The sequence below is a fragment of the Aythya fuligula genome, chromosome 22 (assembly GCF_009819795.1).
Source record: "Aythya fuligula isolate bAytFul2 chromosome 22, bAytFul2.pri, whole genome shotgun sequence".
NCBI classification, from domain to species: Eukaryota; Metazoa; Chordata; class Aves; order Anseriformes; family Anatidae; genus Aythya; species Aythya fuligula.
In genome coordinates this window covers 3195526-3217759 of record NC_045580.1, presented here as the reverse complement: position 1 = coordinate 3217759, position 22234 = coordinate 3195526, and the positions used below count along the sequence as shown (strand labels likewise).

Genomic DNA, 22234 nt, shown 5'->3' with positions numbered 1-22234 from the left:
AAAGTTCCTGATGCTTGTTAAAATTTGGCTTAAGCTCTGAGACTCAGGGGTTTATGTGTTTTCCAAACTGGTGGGTGGCTCATTCTAATTCTGGATACGCAGTTTATTCACATACACAACTAATCCTTTTGCGAATCCTGTTAAGTTCTTGTTCTTCTTAGTGTCCTGTGGCAATAAGTTACAGAAACTAATTGCGCTTGTGTTGAGCTCCCTTGATCCACTTTGCTCATGCTAGCTTTAAATTCTGAGAGTTGATCTGAGAAGATCGGTTCCGTTTTTTATTTTTTTTTGTGAGATAATCTGTGTTCTTGATCCCATTTATTGCAAATCAGGGACTCGGGACTGGGAGGGGGGAGCAGGTCAGATTTTGTCTCGACTGTTGCAAGCTGGGGCAAATTTTGCAGTCTCTGTGCCCTGGTTTCTCCAACAGCTTGGAAAACACAAGCTGTGCCTGTGTGCACAGCCAGAGAGTGTGCGGGCAGGCCTGGGGATCCCAGCTGGAGCTGGCCAAAAGAATCAAGTGGAAAAACAGCCCCGAAAACTGAGCTTCCTTTCCAGGCTTTGTCAGGGTATCTGAATTGTCTGGGTTTGCAGAGAGGGCGGGAGGGGATAAAAGAAGGAAGGAGGAAAGGAAGGAAGGAAGGAAGCAGGCATATATTATTTCTGTATTTTTAGCCATAGGGCTTATTTTAATTTTTTAAAGGAGAAATCAAATTCTGGATTTGGGGTTAAATAACCCCAGGAGAGGAAAAACACTTTTTTTCTTCTCTCTTTTATTCTTATTTTTTCTTTCCCCATAAAGCAAGTTATTATTGAACAAAATTAGTCCTATTTGAAGCCTATGGCAGCGGGGCTTATTATTCCTCAGGCCTCCCTGGGTGAATTTAACCTATTTTCCTTCAATCACCCCGACCGACGGTGCTGTCCTGGTGCTCCCTGCCTGAGCTCTCCATCCCTGCACAAAACGCCCCATAACGCTGCCCTGCCTGCCTGCTTTGGGGGACATCAACTCCTCCTGCATCCCCTGTGCTGTTCTGGTGTGGGTTTCCCATCACAGTTGTGCTGTGCCTCTGTCTGGGGCATGGATTTGGGGTTTTCGGAAGAAGTTTGCAAGCATTTTGCTGAACGGGGACCATAAAATGGTTGACACCCACTGGAGTAACAGGTAACCGCTTGGATTCCCGTGGATGAATCCGGTTCCTCTCTCACTATCAGAGTGGCAGAGGTGATCTGAGACATTTCTGGCTCATTTTCGCTCCCTTTTTGGTCTGCAGCAGCAGCTCAGACCGTGCAGAGCAGCTCTAGCTGGTGCCTTCCCCCGGGGTGTCCTGCAGCCCTCGGGGGGTGCCAGGCTGCCAAGCCCCGTCCCGGCTGCCAAGCTGGGAAAACCTGGGGCTGAACTTCATGCCCGTGATTAAATCCTCGAAGAATGAGCAGTTCTGCGTGCTCATTACTCAGTTCTGGCGATGTTCTGCTTAATAACTAAACAGTAATTAGCTTCACAGTTTTGCTACTATACTTATAATAGTCCCCATTAAAGTTATGGGGTTTTTAGGCAGTTATGGCTTACAGAGTAATTAACGAGCAAGAGGCTTTTATTACTACCTTTATTTTTTAGCCAGTGCTTTACAAGCCTCTTCTGCCAAACACCAAAACCGCAGGCAGGAGGGGAGGTTTCTGTGCCTGTCCCCTGCCCGTGGCGTGGAGCAGAGCCGGGCTGGGATCGGTGGCCCCAAATCCCCCCAGCTCCCCTGTAGGGCAGAGGGAGCCTTGTAGGGCTCCGATTTTCCCCCAGGGATCAGAACCAGTTGCTATTTAAAGGTAAAAAACACAGAATTTGGGTTTAGGGGATGCTTTGCCCAGGGGGAGAAGCTGGCAGTGAGCAGACACACTGCGTCCTGCAGCATCGGTGTTGATTTTCCTCTGAAAGCTTTTGTTGTGGGATTTGGCAGTGTCTGATATTCCCGGCTGCTTTTGTTACACAAGTAAATGTTTGATGTGTTTGTTTGGGGGGAGTGGAGTGTGTTTTTGTTGTGTTGTTTTGTTTTTGTTTTTTTTTTTTTTACGTCTGGACAATATTTTTCCTTCGGTGACTGCTGTACATACGCGAGCTCGGTGAAAACAATCCTTCGGCTTAACACGTTCCCAATCACTTCTGCTCAACGTGGGAACACCACGGAGCGATGGCACTGGGGCTGCTCAGCCTCAGAGGGAGAAGGAAGGGAAAGCTGCCTGTAAAGCAGATTACAGATCAAATCGGCGTGTCCTACGGTAAGTGTCAGAGCTGACGCCAATTAACGTGGTTTAAAAAAAGAACCTTCCGCGTTTAATAATCCGACGTGTTGCTAACACATGGCTCCGGGATTTATTAAAGCTTTCCTATTAGATGAGTGCCCTTTTAATATCGCCGTGCCTTGACACCATTGCCCTCTGCCGGAGGACGTGAAATCTCTGCCACCGTGTGGCTTGCGGCATGGCAGATCTGTTTCTGGCAAGGAAAGGCTCCCCAAACTGTGCAAAAACCCTTCTTTTAGAAAGATTTTAACTCCCAAATTGCTTACATTCGAGCTGGTGGTTTGTGCATTTTGCTTTAATTTTCAAACCTGGAAAAAAAAGATGCTTTCTGTAGTGGAAAACGGAGTGTGTCTTTTAATTAATTCATGTTTAAATTCGTTCCTCCTCCTTTTCCTGGTGGAGGTGGAGATGGCAGAAGCTGAAACCAGACAATCTGGGAAAAGCCAGGTTTTGTTCTGAGCATTTCGGTGGGGAAAAGGGAGTGGTGTTATGGTGGGGCAAGAGGAGAGGGAACACCTTGAAGAGGGGCACAATTTTCCCCGTCCTGATGCTTGGCTGGGCACACTCGTGCCATGAACAGCAACAAAAATCATCCTTCAGCCTTGGCAGCGAGGGGTTTGGGGATGCAGGGCGAGCCCTCTGTTCTGGGCTGTGAAGCTGTGACTTTTCTCACCAGCAGCGTGAAATCGAGCGCATATTTCCTCACTGCTGTTGTTTGGTAGCACAAAATGGATTTCACCTTTTGCAGCCTCAGCACGTGAGGGAGCAGGGAGCGGGGGCTTTGTTACAGCGCAGCGAGCACTGCCCTGCCCTGAGGCCCTGGGCTGGACTCGCTGTTAAAGGCAGCAGCCCCTGGTGAATTCCTACGGTGTCCTTCAGCCAGGGTTTTAAGGGTCATCCATAAAATCCCAGTGCTCAATGAACGAGCAGCGAGCAGCATGGTCGGGGGCTCCACAGACACCCCCAGATGACTGCTGCCATCTGAATTTGGGTCCAGGCTGGGGCTGTGTCCCTGCAGATCCCATCCCCACGAGCTCTCCACTTCCATCCCGAGCAGCACGGTGCAGCCCTCAGCTCTCTGCTGGGGCACACGTGGCCTGGGCTGGCCCTCGGCAGCCCGAGCACCATGCTACAGATGATTGACCAGGGAGCTGCTGAATGTTCTGCGGCTAATTTAAAGGAATCGATGCTGCAGAGACCAGGGGACAAGTGAGGGGCGTCTGCTTGTTCTCCACTGTGCTGGAGGGGTGGAAAGAGGAGGAGCACCCCAGCCCAAGGGCAGCCTTGGTGCATCACACCGAGCCCAGAGCCAGGCTACCCTGGGGGAGGATGGATGCTGGCAATTTAAGCCAGGGAAAAGGCGAAAGCACTGGTTTCAGAGGAAGCTGCCCTTGACAAACAGGGTGCTTGATGCATACCAGCCCAATGTGGCAGCTTGCCAGTGCTACAAATTGACCCCGAGTGGCCCTTTTGGCATGTCACACACACAGACACCTCAGTGGCACAGTCCCTTACCTGGTGCGTTTGCAGCAGAGGCACCTTACAGGCGAGGTGTTGGGTCCTTTCAGAGCTGCCCCTCAAGGCTCTGCCCTACCAGGATGCTCAAAGAACACGTCCTGACTTTAGTAGGGGATTTAAGGGATGCCAGCACTCGGGGTCCCCTGGTCAGGCACTGACAGCAGCTGCAGGGACAGCCAGGATGAGGCCAGCTGCTCTTTCCTGAGGGCACTGCGTGCCTTGGCAGTGCGAGGCCAGCAGGATCTCTCGTGCTTTAGGAGCTGTACAGGCACGGAGCAGGAGGCTGGAATAATTCCTCCTCTTCCTCCCTGGTTTATTTTGTGAAGACGAGGCTGCTTTCAGCAGTTCTGAAAAAAAAAAATAAGGACAAATCCGTGTTGCCAGGAGATACTTGAAAGACTGCAGGGTGTCCGGCTGCACGGCGCAGTTCCTTGGGCTGTGAAAAGCTTTTTAGTGCTGCTCCCCCGAGCTGGGCTGCAGGAAACCCTGTTCTCAGTAAAAGGGATGTATTTGGTGGCTGGGTTGGGGTTTTGTTGTTTTCTCTGGGGACCCTTCCAGAAGACTGGCTGTCTTTCATCACCCTTCCTGGCTGCACCTTGCCCTGGGCCATTTCGCTTCCAGTCTGCCACCGGGCTTGGTGCCAGAGGCTGCCCGTGCAGCCCAGTGGTCAGGGCATGGCCACGGGCAGGCCAGATTGATCCAAATTGGGCTAATGAAGGCTTTGAGCCCTGGTCTATCCCTGACTGCCCACTGCCCTCAAGGCAAAGCAAGCTCCAAGGGTCTCGGGGGGAAAACACCAGCAAAGCAGCATCCGTGTGCAGCACAGCCTGGGCTTGAGGAGCTCCCCCCGATTTTAGGATGGGATCTGATGGTTTCCAGGGCACTGCAGAGAAGGTAACCCACCAGGTGGTGAGGGGGGGGATCAGTGCTTTTCCCCAGCACCGAGACCTCGCCACGTGTGCCTTCAGTGTGCTCTGGGCTCTCCCCTGTCTGCAGGGCAGCCCGTGAAGCAGCAGGCTAATGCGCTCCCCCACAAGGGAGCCGTGCTACTAAACTGCTACCCGTGTTTGCAAACTGTCCACCGCGCGTGTCCCCGCTAAGCGATGCACTTTGCTTGCCAAGATACTCGGATAAAATACAGTCTGCTTAAATCTTGTATGTGCTCGTGTTGAATCAAAGTAAGCCATGGTGGCAGCTTAATACACTCCAGCCGCAACACCTCCGAGATGGAAGAAACGAACCTGACCAGGCTGTGGGAAGCCTGAGCTAAACCCAGCGGCGTGGAAGGTGCCAGGGGGATGGTCTGAGCCGAGGGGATGACGATGACAAGCAAAATGTGGGGTCACTGGCTTCCCTGGAGCTATGTCCCCAAGAACACAGGCTCGGTTTCCCTCCTGGCTGCTGAGAGCTCTGCCCAGTAAAGGGAGAGGCTCTGCTGGGTCAGGGCACTTGCTGCTGTGCTGATGTGGTCGGAGCGGTGTCTGCATCCTCCTGGGGCTTGGGCTCAGCACAGGGTGCTGGGAGACCCGGCTGCCCAGTGGATATAGGGCCCTGTGCTGCTGGGGGATGGCTCAGGCACCGAGCGGCTGCTCAGGTTGCTTGATGGGTGGATGCACAGGGAAGCAAGGCCCTGGGCACCCAGGAGGCATCTCTCGTGAAGGGGTGGCACATATTCCTCTTGGTCAGCTTGAGCTGCTGTTCGCAGGGAGGATTTGTGAGCGTTACGTGCTTCCACGTACTGTTCCCCGCCTGCTCACCGGTGCTTTGTGTTGCAGGTCGCCTGCCAAATGTGTCCCTGAGGTTCCTGCTGGAGGCCCCAGCAGTGTCCTGTAGAAGTTGTCTCCTGCTCCTGGTCCCAGCAGCCGAGGCCCCTCCAAACCTGCTTCTGCAATGGGTGGGTTGTGAGCACTGGTAAGACCTGCGAGCCGTGTCGCCTTCGCTGCTCTCTCCCTCTCTCGCGTTCTCTTTCTCTGTCCTTGTTCCTTCTTGCCCATTTATTTCTGTTCTCCATGTGCTCTGCTGTTCTGTCTCTGGGGTTTTCACTGTCAGGTAATGAGGAGCTGTGGGTCCAGTCAGTCTTGGAGATGCCGAAGAGACGAGACATCCTGGCTATCGTGCTGATAGTTCTGCCCTGGACGCTACTAATCACCGTCTGGCACCAGAGCACCATTGCTCCACTGCTTGCAGTGCACAAGGGTGAGAGAAATCAAACCAGCCCATGCCGAGTCTGTGCATCCCTCCCTTGTCCTCATCTCCTCTCTCATTTCATCTCTCCATGGCAGCCATGCTCATCTCAGCTCCCAGCCCATGCTCACGCAGAAGCCTCCCCTCGTGCTGTAGGAACGGCCCAAGGCGTTCCGGGCTTCTTTGGAGACATCAAACTCCAAGCCATGGGCATGGCCCTGCACTTGGGGAGCTCTTCATGACCCAAATCCAGATTGAGGGGAACAGAGCACGGAAGGAAGATGCTTTTCTTTGTTCCCTGGTGTCCTGGAAGAGAGGGTCCCTTTCTGCTGGCGTTTGCAGCGTGCTCACAGAAATGAGTCCAGGAGGAAAACTGCAAAAAAAAGAGAGCAGAGGAAGCAAAGCTGCTACTGGAGACAGTTGGTCTAGGAGACATGAGGCAAAAAGCATTTTTTGTGTCCCCAGGAAAGCAGCAAACTGGTCCTCCTGGGCTTGAAGGGGAAGGCACGTGGCAAGAGCCAGCATCTGCCCTGATTGTTTGGTGAAGGGAAAATGCTGGAGAAAAGCCAGCTTCCACCTTACCTGTGGCACAAAGCATTAAATATTGCTCTGGCTCAAATCAGACAAATGCAGGAGCTTCTTGGGGGTTTTCTCTGGCCAGAAGGGTCCTGGTTTTTATCCCATTCTTCTCATAGCAGCAATATCCGAGGGCAGTGAGAGCTCCTGCGGGCAGGAGAAAGCCACACTGCCTTCTTCAGCCTTTGTTCTCAGTTCTGCCCTGCTGCTGGGGAAGAAAGCCAACCCGTTTGCTCTCTCCAGGCCCTTTCTCTGGGAGATTCTCTCCCTTTTCGTTTTAGTGCTCACACCCATCCTCCACGGCTGCTTATGCTTTGGCTCAGCGGTCTGACGGGCTGTGTGAGCTGTCAGAGGTTCGGGGCCCACCCCGAGCAAGGACGACTGAGCCCCTCTGAAAGGTGCACAGGGTGTCAGAGGACAAGGGGTCTAAAACAGGGCTTGAAAGTCTCCTAAGAACACGCTGTCTGTATCGTGGTTTGATTCAGAGCCCTAAAAACCAGGAGCTGCTTTTTGGTGAAAGGCCATGGCCACTGGGGTTCCAGCACAGAGCCTGCCCCGCTCTGCCCTGGTCCTGAACTTGCTGGTGACCTCGGTGAGCTGCTTCCTCTGCCTGTGCTGCCCCTGGTGGAAAATGAGTGGTGGTAGAGACCGGCCTGAAGCTCTTAGGAAAAGCCTCTTTGTACTTGTGATGTGTTTCTGAGATCCTTCAGCACAGGTGCTGAATGCGATGTGTCTGTGCAGCAGCCGATAGGTGTGCCGGGATTTACAGCTGAGGGGCTGACCTGGAGGGGTTTGCAAACTATCTCGGGTGTCTCCTTCAAGCTCCAGCCTGGCTGATTGCATTGCTGTCTGTGCCCTGTGCATTTTGTGGGTTTATTGTTGAACTGATTCCGGTGCTCTGCGCTTTCAGAGCTGCGCTGTGTGATGCAGAGGTGCTTTACCTTCCTAGGGCCTGATCCCAACACATGCAGGACACTTTGCTCCTGTCCCCCCATCCCTCCAGACACACCCCCCCTCCCTCCTTGCCTTCATTCAGGGCTGATATCAAAGTCTGTGCTGCTGGAGGAGTACCATGCTATGAGCAACCACATAATAATTAAAAGTGATACTGTACTGGGTCAGTGCTAGTGTCTGTTCCCTTTCTTTCTCATCTCAAGCTCCTGGCAGTCTCTAAGTGTAGGTGCCCACCAGCTGGCTGATATCTGGAGAGCGATGCCCTATTAACCCTGCCAGTCCCTAAATGCAGACTGTGGTGTTCCTGCCCATCTGCATTGGTATGAAAGCGTGGAATTTGCACCCTGGAAAAACAACAAATGCAGGAGTATTTTTTACCTTGAGCCAGTTGCACCCAGGTCTCCCTTTGTGAGGCTTTGAGACATTAGGGTCAGTTGATCCTACACGCAGTTAGCTGGTGCAGTGCTGCTCTGCTGTTCATATCCTAAACACCGAATGGGCTGGGAGTTCAGAAATCTGCAGGGTCATGTTGAGGAGAAATTAGGGGCAGGTGAAAGTCTCTGCAGGTAAAAGCCTACAACTGCAGGCTTCAGTTTCTGCTGTCTCTGGACTTAACGAGCGTGTCTTGCCCTTGCTTCTCCGTGCAGCATCCCAGGCTGGTCAGGAGAGGGGGTACTGCAGTATCCAAACGATGCTGCTGGGAGAGCTTCCCTCTCACCCTGGAGCTCTTTGGGAATGACAGCTTGCCAGGCTGTGATGCTATTTTCATTATCTAGATCTGTCTGTCTCTTCTGGGTGCTTTTGGAAGCTGCTCGCTCTGAGCAGCACCACTGGGCCGGGCTCTCAGGCCTCGACCGGTGCTGCTCTTCTACCAGGAGGAGCTTCTTTTCTCACGGGTGTGTCCCCGATTCCTTTACTCATCCGTGTACTTATTTATTAAAGCCTCCACTTCGCCTGTTTCCTTTCCTCTCGAGCTGTGGGGTGACCTCCTGCTCTCAGCAAGCAGCCTGCGGGCTCGGCCCGGGGAGGGTGGGTGTCGGAGGACCGAGTCCATGCGGCTTTCTCTTCTCTCTCATACCCTTGCTCAGATGATGGTGGTGACTCCCGGCGTGATCTCGCTGCAGGCTTGGACTCCAAGGAATACTGCTTGTCGGACCGGGACATTGTGGAGGTGGTGAGGACAGAATATGTTTATACCCGCCCACCCCCGTGGTCGGACACCCTCCCCACCATCCACGTCATTACACCCACCTACAGCCGGCCCGTGCAGAAGGCAGAGCTGACGCGCCTGGCCAACACCCTGCTGCACGTCCCCAACCTGCACTGGATCCTGGTGGAGGACTCGCAGCGGCGCACGCCGCTCATCACCCGGCTGCTGCGGGACACGGGGCTGAACTACACCCACCTCAACGTGGAGACACCTCGCAACTACAAGCTGCGGGGAGACATGAGGGATCCCCGCATCCCCCGCGGCACCATGCAGAGGAACCTGGCCCTGAGGTGGCTGAGAGAGACCTTTAACAGAAATAACAGCCAGCCTGGCATCGTTTACTTCGCCGACGATGATAACACCTACAGCCTGGAGCTCTTCGAGGAGGTAAGAGCCTGCCGGGGGAGCCCCGGAGAGCTGAACGCAGCAGGTTTGTGTGTGAGTTGTAAAAGATAGCGTGTAGTGAGCCGAGGAGATCCTGTGCACATCTCCTGAGCTCCGGGTCAGTTTGTCTCTGTAGTGGTTGCCCTGAAGTTTCCTTTGGGGCTTGGCCACACCATTGCAAAGTGTGCACTTGCAGGGTCAAAAGTAATGCAGAGCGATGGGAATCCCAGTTTGTCCTGTGGCACGTGGTGGAGGCATACTAGTGGGTGTCTGTGCTCATCACCTGAAGGCATTTGCTACATTTGAAGGGGTCTCATTGCCTTTTTTCTGCACTCCCACCTCTGCCTGTTGGTGCTCCCTCAGAGAGGAAGCACGAGGCTTTTCCCTTGGTAGCAGAAACCCGTGCTAAAAGACATCCACAAAAGGCTGTTTGTGATGAGGGAGAGCGGTCATCTCAGGGCAGGAGCTGGCTGGTAAGATCCTAACAGGAGAAACACGCAGGTAGTATGTGCTGTGAGGGAAGCTGACGAAGAGCTGCCTTCTGTGGGAGCTGCTGTTAGGGCTGGAACATGAACTGCTCTCCCTCGTGCCTACACAGACACATGAATATACCTGGGAGGAGCACCCTTGGCCATCCTCCCCCCATGTCCCACCCCGGAGGAGATTTCAGGCTGGTTCCCGCTCGGCTGTTATCCTCCCTTCTTCTCTGCCGCCCCAACGTAGTGCACTCAGCTGTTAATCCCTGTTTGTTCTTGCTGGAGGAGTCGCTGGGGTTTCTCCTCCTTGCTTGCCGTTTGCATTTGTTTGCTCTCATCCCAGCACGTTCCCTGCTTCAACTCCGGAGCTGTCGAGAGCCCGGCAGCTGCTCTGCACAGCTCCCAGCTGGGGGAGCAGACCTTCGGAGCTACGCCTGAGTGGCGTTGGCTCAGGCAGAGCACTCGCAGGACGTCTTCTTGGGAGATGCTCTCTGCAAATTGTCTCCAGGCCGCCGCACACACAAGGAGCACGCGTTTGTCAGCGTTTGCTTCACCTCCCAGCAAAGAGGAGCCCTTGCTGCTGCGGGGAGGTGTGTGCAGCGCTCCCCTCTGCAGCTCTTCCTCCTGGAGCACCAGGGAGAGATGGGCTCAGGGTGATTTCAGCAGGGGCTGGGGCTGAGCACTCAGCCTTGAAGCGGGCGGCTCAGGGAGCTGTGACTGCAGGCAGGATTTCGGCACATCCTGGCGACCTTGTCAGACTCGAGCAGGGGAAGGCTCCCCTGTGCTTTCCCAGATTCGCTGCCTGTTCTGCTCTTGCACGGGCTGTAAATGACCTCCTGCCCCTCTCCCTGTCTGCGGCCTCACAGCGCCACGTGCACGGCACCTCCCCAGCTCCCAGCTCAGAAATGCCCGCTCCCATCTGCTGAGGCTGAGCTCTTGCAGCGAGGGACAAGCACGCAGGATTGCCTCCTTAATGGTTGCCAGATTTCATTCCAGGGATCTCCTGTTAACTCACTCCACACCTCCTTTCTCCCCCCTGATGGCTTTCCCTTGAGCTCGGACAGCCACAGGCACACGCACGCTTCTAAAGCTGAGAGCAAACTCAAACTGAACGCAGTTTTTCCACATCGTCCTTTGAGGCTGGCTCTGGCAGCATCCTCAGACAGACACCGTGCTTTAATAAAGCAGAAAGGGTTCCTTCGTTCACCCGGGTGCTTCACCCGAGTGCTTTGCTTGCAGAGGCTTCTCCTCTCCGAGATGTAGCTGCAGCTCAGGGCGCATGGAGCTCATGAAATGTGCTGTGAAATGCAGAAGACACGCATTATTGCTCCCCGCGGACAGGGACGGCCGTTAGCATGTGTATAATGCGGAAGGGCAAGTGCCAGAGCTCTTCTGCTCTCGTTTGCAGTAATTAGCAGTGATGAGATTAGCTCTGGGAGATCCCTGATCTAAGAGACCGGGCTGAGAGCAGGAGACAAGGCTGAGCCTGGCAGCGGAGCAGGGCAGGGTGCCGGGGGGTGCGCAGGCGGGCTGGCACGCAGATCATCCACACTGGCAAGCATCTGAGATGTCCCCTGGTGGCTCCTCTCTGTTTCTGCTGACTCCACGGGGAGCAGAAGCCTCCAACATCCCTCCGGGTAGCAGGAGCAGCTACAGGGCCCTGCCCTGTGTGCTGGGAGCTTCTGGAGAGGCTGTGCTTCCAGCTGTCCCCGAGCATCTTTAAGCATCCCTAGGGATGCTTTTAGCCTTAATGTGGCTCATCGTTGGGATCGCAGCTCAGATCCTTCGCTTTCAGAGGAAACACCTTTCTGCCTAGATAAGCCAGCCCTGGGTCCCCAGGTGGCCTCGGGCAGCGTGCGTCCCTCCTCTGCGTCCCAGTTTCCCCAGCTGTCCATGCGGGGAACCAAAAGCTCTGAAGAACCAACGCTCCGAGGGCCTTTTGACAAATCCCACATCTCGGTTAGGGTTACTACCCACAGCTCTGTTTCTAGCACTGACCTCACACGTGGTCCCCAGCTGCCACTTCCCAAAGCACTCTGCTCCCCCAGCCCCAGGACGTGCGGCCTCGTGGAGGTGAGCAGAGCACGGAGCCCTGCTGCCAAACCACAGCAGATGTCTGGGGCCGTGACCAGGCTCTTTGCTGCACCATTCCCAAAATCCGGCCCCTGCAGGGCAGCGAGCGAGGCGAAGGCACGCTGCTGGGGTGCTGCTGGGGCCTTGGAGGCTGCGTGCCCCCTTCCAACCCTTCTCTTTCCTTGCCTGCAGATGCGCAGCACCAGGAAGGTGTCGGTGTGGCCAGTGGCCTTCGTCGGCGGCTTGCGCTACGAGTCGCCCAAAGTGAACGCTGCGGGGAAGGTCTACGGCTGGAAAACCGTCTTCGACCCGCACCGGCCCTTCGCTATCGACATGGCAGGCTTTGCTGTCAACCTCAGGCTGATCCTCCAGCGATCTCAGGCTTACTTCAAGCTGCGAGGAGTGAAGGGGGGCTACCAGGAGAGCAGCCTGCTCCGGGAGCTGGTCACCCTGAATGACCTTGAGCCGAAAGCTGCCAATTGCACTAAGGTACGGCGTCCTTCTCATGGAGGGGGTGCGAGGGTCTGGTGGTGGGACAAAAGGCTGTTCGGTCGCTTGTCCTCTGTGTCTTGAGGAGAGCACATCCCTGCAGCAAGGGAGCGGGGTAATTGCCTTTAAAAAGTGTGGTGGGAAGCTCCTTTTGTTGTTACTGGCTGACGAAGGCATTAAAATATGGTGTCTCCCTTATATTATCTCCAAATAATATCCCTGTTATTTTCAAGACGGGCTTGTCTGTGGCCTTGCTAATCTCCCAGGGCAGGGAATCCCCTGGGTGAAACGCAGGTGGGTTGCTTTCCATGAATTCCTTGGGACAGCTTTTGAGTGCCAGTAACCCTGCAGTAAGCCAGCATCATGCGGGACCTGGCTCTCTGGAGCTGTCTGAGCTGCAGCCCAGCAGCACCGAGCCTTCTTGTTCCCTGCCTGCGGGGAAAGACCATGCACATAAAAGCTGCCTTATTGCACCGTTGCCTCTTCCCTCTTGATGTCAGTAAAATATCGCTAGAGCTGACCACAACGATGCTGATTTTTGTGTGCTAGGGATAATGCAGAAATGTTTTAATGCTTGGGGTAGTGCTCCGAGCCCTGGGAGGCTTCCATGAAGCTTCCTTGTGGGGGGATTTTGCAGGTGATGACTGTGAATTGTTTGACTTTATACACTGTCTAGGAGCCACCAGGTTATGGAGCAGCACCCCTCTGTGCTAACTAAGATAGAAAGACAGGATACACTGATGGCTCTTGCCCTGAAGACTTCCCAGGCAAAGATGAGAGGCAGCAGATGGAAATCTATCTGGGATGACAGGGAAACATGTGAGATACAATGAGACAGTGCTGGTTAGCGTGACAGGCATCAATCATGGCACAGCAGCAGCGATGCTGTCATGCTTTGAAGCTCTGTGAGTGGGTGCCCTGAGCACAGCTGGCACTGGAGGGGCTCCATTTGGGATCAGAGACCCCCGTGCAGTGCTCACGCCTCTGTCTGTAGCAGACGGCCACCCAGTCTGATTTAGGGACTCTTTGTTGTGTGATCCTCCCAGGTGGATTCTTCTTTTTTTTGATAAATGAGCTGGTGCTGCTCACACACCCCGTGTTGGGCCCAGGTCTCCATCCCTTTTGGGGTTACTTTGAATAATAACTTTTGCCTCTGCTTTCCATCCTCACTGCTTCGTGGTTCCCCACCCCAGTAAAGGAAGGATCTCGATGTTCAGCAGTGCTCGCACGAGGAGCCCAGGAACAAGGAAGAGGCGCTGCAGGGGAGAAATGACTTTATTTTTTATCTGATACCTGCTGTGCCTCCTTTTTTAAGTCTGCATCTCTGTGGTTGGGCATGTCCAGCATCGCACAGATGGTCTGCTAAGGCTGGGACAAGAGACGGGGTTAAAATTAGATCTGTGCTCTCGGGCACTGTGTCAGACAGGCTCGCAAAAGGCCAGCCCAGCAGGGGCTGCAGTGGGTTGCTTACCTCACGAGTGTGATCTGGAGGTCTCTGGTTTGTTTTTTTGTTGTGGTTTGGTTTGGTTTGGTGGAGAAGGATATAGATACACCCGGGCCTGCCTTTTTCCCCTCTCTATGCCCCACCAGGTAACAGGGAAGCACTGGCTGAGATGTGTGCTGCCAGCCAATCGGGGGAGATGCTTCCAGCCTGGTGCACAGATCAGGGACTTTCACCCTGTGGTTATGCAATCTCCGAGAGATCATCCCTGCTGTAAAATAGTTACGGGAAAGAGGCTTTGTTTAAAAGGCTGCGAGTAAGAAATGATGGTTTTGGGGAACACGTGAAGGAAGGAGAGGAGGGGAAGGCTTATCTGCAGGCAGGAGGTGAGGCACGGCGCTGCCAGGCTGCTGGGTTGGGGCTGTCCTGCGGGAGCTGCAGGTCAGAGCTGATGAGGACGCAGGAGCAGCCGGCCAGGATTTGGAGCAGACTGCATTTCTTTCCTTGGCTGGGCTGCGGGGATCTGACACAACAAGGGGCCTCGTTGTGCACTGGCTGCTGGCCGCTCCTGGCAAACCCCGCGTGCGGCGTTGCAGGTGGAGCTTTGCCTTTCTGCTCTCAGCTGTTGCCAGCAGCCTCCATTTTCCAGTTGCTGTTTTGTTCACGCTCCTGGCGAGGAGAAGAGTCCACACCAGCAGCAGAGAGGGACAGAAGCAGGCTGGGACCTGGGGTCCTCTTGCCCCAGGACTGAAGCTCTCCTCCTGGCAGCTGGGGCGCTTTGCCCTGCTCGGCACAGGCACGCTCCTGCTCTGCGGTGAGATTTACATTACAGATTATGATGTGCTCAGGTACAGTCATTAAGGAGGGACCAGAGAACTACGTGAGATAAGCACAGACATCTGTTCTCCCAAAATGCTGTTCTCCCTGGGTACAGCGCTGGTATTCACTTGGCAGTGTTCGTCTGACCTCGGCCCACAGACGCTCGCTCCTGCAGAAAGCTCGAGCTTTGGCCAAAGCCATGCATCCTGGTTATTTGCTTTGATTTGAGATCTGCTCAAAATGAGGGAGAAAATGAAGTCAGTGATAATTGTTCAGCGGAAAGGAGTTAACCCTCTTCATCAGGAGGGAAGGACTGGTTTACACTGGAGCTGTAAGGGAACGAGGCCGTGCAAGCCTGCCGTGTATTTCTGCGTCCTGCTGCTTCTGCAGTTCCCCCCACCACCACCAGAGCAGGCAGAGCTCTCTCCAATCCATTGATACATCAAACCTGACAGGATCAAGGTCTCAGAGATCTTGTGTTCCCACAAGGCTGATGTAACTGGGACATATTCTGCTCCCCGTTTCCCATTAATGCCTGAGGAAGCGAGCTGCAGTGCGCTGTCAGAGGGCACTCAAAGGGGAGAGACCTTAGCAGTGGCCCCAGCTCTTCAAAAGCCTCAGCTGGTACTGGTAGGAGAGGATAGACCACAAGATACCAGTGGAAATGATGCGTCTCATCCCAGCTACTCCTGGACCCGCTCGTTTCCCCAGGGAGATCACAGCAGATGCATTTCTTTGGGTGAGGCTGGAAAACAGGGAGCAGAATTGTCCCGGCAGTACCTCAACCACAAACCAACATTGTGACCACCGGGGGTCTTGGAACCACTTCTGGGAGGGGAATAAATCCTTGTGTGTATGGAGGAGCCCTCTGGGCCCTGCAGCAGCCAGGAAATTACACAGCAAAAGGGACCAGAGCTGGCTGCTTCGTGGCATCACAGATCTAAAATTGCTAAAACTGGCTCAGAATGGGCAAGGAGGGAAGGAAAACGTCAGCCTAAGGCAAGAAAGCTTGCAAAGGAATACTTTGCTTCCTTCTGATTTTATCCTGTGGTGCTACAGACGGAAGGCAGAGGAATTGGCTTCCTGAGCTCTGTGTTCTTTCAGGGGCTGAGCAGCAGGGTACGAATGGAGCAGATCTGCCCTCGTTTTGGTGAGATTGTTCCTGAAATGGGGCTGCTGTATTCCTGGAGGTTTGTGCCTGCTGGTTTGCAGTGAGCCGTCAGTACCCGGCTGCTATGCAACAGCGCTTTGTTGGTGAAGCTTCACATGCACGCCACAACAGTGCTGGAGCTGTTGATTTTTATGAGCTGTGCAGAACTTGGAGGGCTCTTTTCACCTTGTCACGTCCTGATTAGCCACCAGAACTGCTGTGCCAATGCCATCCCCTGCATCACAGCTGAAAGACATAATTACACCCAAGTCGTTTGGGTTTTGCAGCACTGTCTGCCTCCACTTTGCTCCATAGTGTACCAACGGGCAGGCTTCAGACAGAACGGGGCCTCCACAATGCCTACGAGACCCTGCAGGAATTGGGTTAAGCACAAGCTGGGAGGAAGCAAATCTGTCATTTCGGCTGGCTGTCTCTTTTCCTTCATGTTCAGTAGCCTCCGTTTCAAATCACAATTATTGGTGTCCTCCATGGAGGCCTGAAATCTGTGACCCCCTCCAACTGCAGGTCAACTTTTTGCCTGTTTGCTTTTTAATTTCCTGTTGGAAGGCAACAAAAAAAGTCTGCGATGGAAACGAATCCTTGAAATCTCTCAGGTCTGTTCTGAGTCCTGCGATTCTGGATGAGGAGGCTGGAAGGGAGTTGCAGCAGCAGATATTTCACTCTCCTGGTGACCTGTATGGGCCAGTGGTGCACACGTGGTCCCTTACCCTGCTTGCTCCTGTGCAAGCCATGCTTTTTGCACAAGCCAAAGCTTCCCTGAGACATAAACACACTCCTTGTGGAAAAAAATCAAGCAGTTGGCTGCGAGGAAAAGCAGGTGTTCCTGTACAAAATGGTGAGCTCCCTCCCATGTTAAAGAGCATTGCACGAGGAACGGCAGAAGCCGCTGAATCAAGCTGCAAACTGTGAAAATTAGTCAACTTTAGTCAGCTGATTCAACATAACTGTCTTTTTGGCACTCGGGTTTCACGACGTAGAAGCAGGATGCAATCTAAAAGAAAAGCAATTCATCTGTGTTTGTGGTCTGCTGCTCACGGAGCGCGTGGCTTGGTGGCGAGAGCTGTTTGAAGGCGACCGTGCTGCTGGCAGAGCGCGGTGCCCGGCCACCAGCGGGGCTCAGTGGTTGTGTGGGGAACAGCTCCTACCTGCTCCTGCTGGAAAGAACTGCCTGCAAGAGCTTTTTTTCCTAGCACCTGGCCTGCGTTCAGGTTTGTGTTGGTTGAGGAGCCCGCAACGAACGCTTTCCCAGCACCAGAAGCCGCTCGCGGAGCCCTGTTTGCTTCTGCCTTTGGAGAAGAAAGCGAGCAGGAATTGCAGCAGCGCGGCTGCAGCGGGTGAGCAGGGTGCTAATAACAGCACACTTGGATGAGAGGGCTCGGAAGTGGCTGCACGGGAGCGATGAGGCAGGTTTGGGCCCCACTGCAGGCCGCGGTTGGTCTCGCTGCCTTGGTATCAGCTGGCGAGATTCGAGCCCTGTGCAGGAGGCGAGCGCTCAGATCAGAGCCACGTTCGGTCAAACAGCTTCTCGGGGAGGTGGGGGGGCTCCTGGTTAACTGCAAGGGTTTGAGGAGGGCTTTGTTCGTCCCTCAGAAGCAGAATGTGGCCTAATTTTTCAGGAAAGCAGGGACTGGGTATGAAACGGCTGGCAGATAGCTGGATTAAAGGCGCCGAGTATTGTCATAGCAACTGGAGGGAGACCCCGCGAGGCAGGGAATAGCAGCCAGCAGGTGAAAGGAAGCAGGAAACCAGCTCTGAAGGGAGGAAACTGCTCCCAGCAATGCAGGTTTAGGAGCAAAACAATGAGTTTAATTGAGTCTGGTGAGGGGAGAGCATTTTCAGCAGCTTCCAGAGCTGCCTGGGCTCGTAGTGGAGCACAGCTGGTAAAAAGCATGAACCCACAATACTTACCCACACCCCAAACGTTAGACAACCTCTTCATTATTTTTTTTCCAGCTCTCTTTCACAGCTGTTGATCTACATTAAACTTTGCTGCCAGGGCTAAGGGAAGCATTTAGTACAAGTTAGGATCCCGACGTGCTTCAGCTCTGATTTAAGCAGGTTGGAGAGGGCCCTTCCACAAGCTGCAACCCATTACACCTGGTGGAGAAAAGCCGTGGCAGCTCGGGGCCAGCGTTTCAAAGGGCAGGCCCGTGGGGCTTTGGAGGTGGTGTGCAGTAACATAACCAAGAACCAGAGCAAGGAACTCGACTCTGGGAAACATGCATCTGATTCCCCGGTTCTGAGGGAGCTGCCTTACATCAGTGGAAAGGTTGATGAGCCTTTCGCAGAAGATGGTTGATAACTACATGGAAGGAGCAGGTTAATGTCCCAAGACAGTACACTGTAAAATAGGTAATTTCTGTGCACTGTGCATTTTGGGTATCAGTGGGCCTACCTAAATGAAGTTTTATGCAAACCTCCTTTCAGCTGTGAATGCACCATTAGGCTCCAGGGTAGCTGGTTAAATTGCACTATTGATTTAATGTGCAAGAATATTTGTTAGTGCAGTGAAGAGATGCAGCTAATGACTGCTGGTTTCTTCAGATTTTAGTCTGGCATACGAGGACGGAAAAGCCGGTGCTGGTGAACGAGGGGAAGAAAGGATTCACAGATCCCAACGTGGAAATCTGACTGCGCGTGGCTGGGCAGAGACCAACACCAGGTAAGAGCTTACAGGCTTCAGCTGTAATGAGAAGCAGCAGTAAAGAAAAATCCTAGACCATGACAGGAAAAAGATGAATTCTTTTAAACGTGACTTTTGAGTGCAATTTTTCACATATCTGACCCTCCCTTACTGCAAAACATAGAGGTTTTAAAAAGAGAGATTCATTCATAATCTCTAAGATAAGCTGCTAAAGGGGAAATACCTGGTGAAATCCAGGCAGCGAGAGTTTGGGCAGAAGTTACACTATTTAAAGAATCAAAACAAAGAACTTGTCTAAGCAAGATGGGTTCCTTATTAACCGCACAGCTAAAGCACAAGGGTGAGAGATGTGGATTCGCCCACCTGAAAACGCCTGAGGGAAGCTAAGCCAGTATCAGCTAAAGCATTTTAAAGTCAGGCAGAAGCTTTCACGGAGGGAAGAATTTAATTTAGATCCCCAAACAAGCCACACAAAGTCACTGACAAGTCAGGGAGTGAGGATTAAATCCCACATGAGGCTTCGTGTATTTATTTACCTAAGGTGAGCTTGTAGTATCTTTTTCAGTGGAAAGGAGGAAAGCCCAGGAGCACACACTGGTGGCTGACATCTCGATTAGTTGTCCATGCCCTGGCTTCTCACCTTAATTACCTTTGCATCCCGGTGCATTAAATCTTCTGCATCCCCAGAGCGCGCTCCGCAGCTGGTTTGCTCGAGGGAAGGCTGGGCTATTTGCTTATACCTGCATCCAGACTGCACTGCTGCTCATTGTTATGGGGAAAAAATGTATGGAAAAAAAATGTACGCACAACCTCCTTTAACTGGAGTGTCAAACCAGGCCTGGAGGGGTGAGGAGGCTGCCCCTTGGTCTCTTCTCCTCTCACACACAGAGAAGAGCAGCGAGGGCTATGGGAAAGGGTGGGATTTTCTCAGCAGCGGTGTATTTTTAACCATAATGAGCTCTCTTACAGCACCTTCCCTTGGGCTGTGGTGCTGGAGCCCTGCGTGCTGCAGTAGCCTGCGTTTGCGGCCTGTTGGCAGGACAGCAGAGGAAAGCCTGGGCTGCACATTGCCTGCACTATATATAGCAGCTTTGCAGAGAGGCCGTAGCTCTTTGCTGCTGTCACAACTGCTTCTCACCACCACCAGTTGCCTAGCAGCAGCAGTCACAGATCCGCAATCCGAGATGGGTTTTGGGCTGGTTCCAAGGGGTGGCAGCTAACTGCAGCGAGGCAGGAGGGTAATAAACATGCTGCTTGTGTCTCTGTTGCAGATTTCTTCATGCACAGCCTCCAAGGTTCCTCTCCACAGCATACAGCCAGCCAGACATGCAGTAGCCAGGACCTCTGCTGACTTCCAAGAGTTTTAGTGTACTGAAAACAAGCAACACTGCATACATAAACTACCCGGATTCCCCTGCCCTTCCTCCTGGACTCTGAGCAGAACCAGATGCTCTGGAGGTGGAAGAAAAAGCACAGAAAATACAGGACTGACATCGACTTCTGTACAAGACCAGCTGCCTCGTGAGATGCTCGGTTTGGGAGAAGCGCATGCAGGGCATGATGCACTGAAGACGTGGCCCAGCTGGAATGGTAGCCTGGACTGAGGGGGCTGCTTTCCAGGACCTGAAAGCAAGGGTGAGAACGCCCCCAGGAGCGTGTTGGCCCCTGATGATTGTTTTTTGTTTTTGTTTTTGTTTTTTTTCCTGGAGACACACGTACCTGGTGGCTATGTGTGCGACAGCCTAAGCAGCTCTCTGTTCGTGGAGGGGACAGCTGCCTTCTGAGATGGCACCTTAGCCCTTAATTTTAAACCTACTTTGATCCGTGTTTATTACGCTGCACAAGACAGGAAGGTTTTGGGGGAGGGGGAAAAGCAAGGCAGGTTAAACAAACCCATAACTATTTCTGTTTCTTTGTACCCCCTCTCCTTTCCCTTAAGCAGTTTCATGGTTTGGGAGGGCGCTCTGACATACCTCTGTGTTTCTGGATGGAGTTATGTTTACAGCACATGGTTCTCTGTTCATCCATGCTAAAATAACTGGGGGAGGGTTTTAAGGAGATCGTTGCAGCCCTACACCATAACACTTAATCTGGACTCAGATCTTCGTTCTATTTAGCTCTCATTTGGTTCACGTGAACAGTAGGTGTGGGATTCTCTGAAGGGGGCTCCGACAGAAAGCTGAATTTCTACTCTTAAAAAATAAAGTTAACTGCTTAATACTAGGGATTGAATGATAACCGCTGATTTCAGTGCATTTACCATCCCGGTGCAATGTATCCTTCAGCCCTAGCTCCTTTTTCAGGGCCATGCCACACTGCTGCAGAGCTACTGGCGTGAACAGCCACGCTGGAGCAGTTGGAGTTAACTTCTGATGCACCCTTGTAAAGGGGATCCCAGGCTTAGTGCTCTGTTTTTACAGCCCCTGGCTTGAGGTAGGTTGGAAAACTATCTAAGGAGAACAGTAGTTGCCTCCTCCCTGCTCTGTAACATGAAAGGAGCTCAGATAGCACTGATGAAAGGGTATTTATTCTCTGATGAAACTGTGTTTTGCTTCTCAGTGAGAGAGACATGACTGAGCAATGCAGAAGAGGAACCTGGGTGGTACTGCCTTGGTTGACTCTATTTGAGAGTGCCAAACTTGCTGAGAAAGAAACAAAGGTACAACTTACCCCTTCTTCCCACCTCCAGCCCTTTAAAAAAAACACCAGAACACCCTTATTCCCTCCACAGTTGTTGTCAAACGTGATCAATCCCCAGTGTCCCCATTCTTTCAAAAGGGGCTGAAGCACAATTCTACTTTTGAGTTGAGGGAAAACATAATCCTGAAAAGAAACTTGGTTATTTTTAGCCCTAACACACAGAATCATTAAAGCATTATAGATTTGTTAGCTTCACATTGCAGGAGCCTCCCGTTGAACTAATGACCGTGTATTTCCTAATTTATTTATTATTTATTTATTTTCAATTTATTTTCTCCCACTCTCTTTCAAACCCACTGGGGAAGAGCTGCATTCCTGAGTTCCCAGTCACAGCCTTGCTACGCAGCCTTCACAAAAATGTTCCTTCAGATGCACTGGCTGAAGTGCTACTTGGATAGGAAGCATCTGATCCTTCTGGCCACTAGCTGCTGTATGGGAACAGGCTTGTTACCTTGCATTAAACAGTAGCTCTTTGCACTCTGGCAGGTTTATTCTGCTCTTGTACTAGCATCCCAAGCTCAGTTCAGTCTGCATACCCTAGAGTGGAAGGGGAAAGTTTTAAAGGCAGACAAAGCTCTCGTGCTATTCAAGTAGCTTCCAAGTGATGTCCCCTCCTGGCTGCATGTTTTGTTCACTAATGTTAGTTCCAGCCCCTGCTGAGTTGCAACCTTCCCTCCTGGGAAGGAAATAACTTCCAGAGAAACACAAAAGGATCAGGTCCTGAACACAACCCTGCTTTTGTGCTCCACTTGCCTCAAAGTTGGTCACACGGCTCTGGGCTTGCACGGAGGCTACCATGGTTCTTGGCAGCAGAGATACATGTTCAGTAAGACCAGCTCTGGTCAGGATGGAGTGTTAGAGCTGCGGTCTGTTCTCAGTTTTAAATGAACTGTATTTAAATTTGTTAAATAAAATTAAGTATGGTTTTTAAGAGCCAGAATACCCTGCAACTCCATTATCAGAGCCAGTGCGCATGTTTGGTGTTTCTCTCCTAGCCTGAATCCTCCGGTTACTGGAACAGAAAGCAGGGGCTGAGCAACTTCTCAGAGACTCTGAACAGATTCACAGCTTCAGCTTCATCTCTCACTAAAAAGGTGGCAGCTCCTCAGTGACTGTGGAGCTGATGGGTTAAAAAAAAAAAAAAAAAAAAAAAAAAAAAAAAAAAAAAAAGCACGTTTTCATAAATTCCACATTTCTCTTTAGAGGGACACAACCACAAAAATCTACAATTTCACAGCAGGTGTAACTAGGAAGTATGAATGTGCTCTCCCATTTACAGCTGTGTGTGCAATCCCTTTGC

The 22234-nt window shown here is 52.5% G+C and overlaps 1 protein-coding gene across 5 annotated transcripts in view; it reads left to right on the top strand.

Annotated features, from left to right (window-relative positions):
• B3GAT1 (beta-1,3-glucuronyltransferase 1) overlaps window positions 1-20457 on the top strand; it is a 34608-nt gene extending 14151 nt beyond the window's left edge. The window contains exons 2-7 of one of the 5 annotated variants that reach the window (XM_032201768.1): window positions 5589-5707; window positions 5863-6009; window positions 8652-9124; window positions 11863-12159; window positions 18135-18252; window positions 19503-20457. In XM_032201768.1, the coding sequence (XP_032057659.1) occupies window positions 5704-5707; window positions 5863-6009; window positions 8652-9124; window positions 11863-12159; window positions 18135-18221 (1008 nt within the window). In that variant the 5' untranslated portion in view covers window positions 5589-5703 and the 3' untranslated portion in view covers window positions 18222-18252; window positions 19503-20457. Of the gene's footprint in view, window positions 1-5588; window positions 5725-5862; window positions 6010-8615; window positions 9125-11862; window positions 12160-18134; window positions 18253-19502 lie in introns of those variants that run through there. The other 4 variants (XM_032201767.1, XM_032201766.1, XM_032201769.1 and 1 more) reach the window with 4 other exon arrangements.
• The last annotated feature ends 1777 nt before the right edge of the window (window positions 20458-22234 follow it).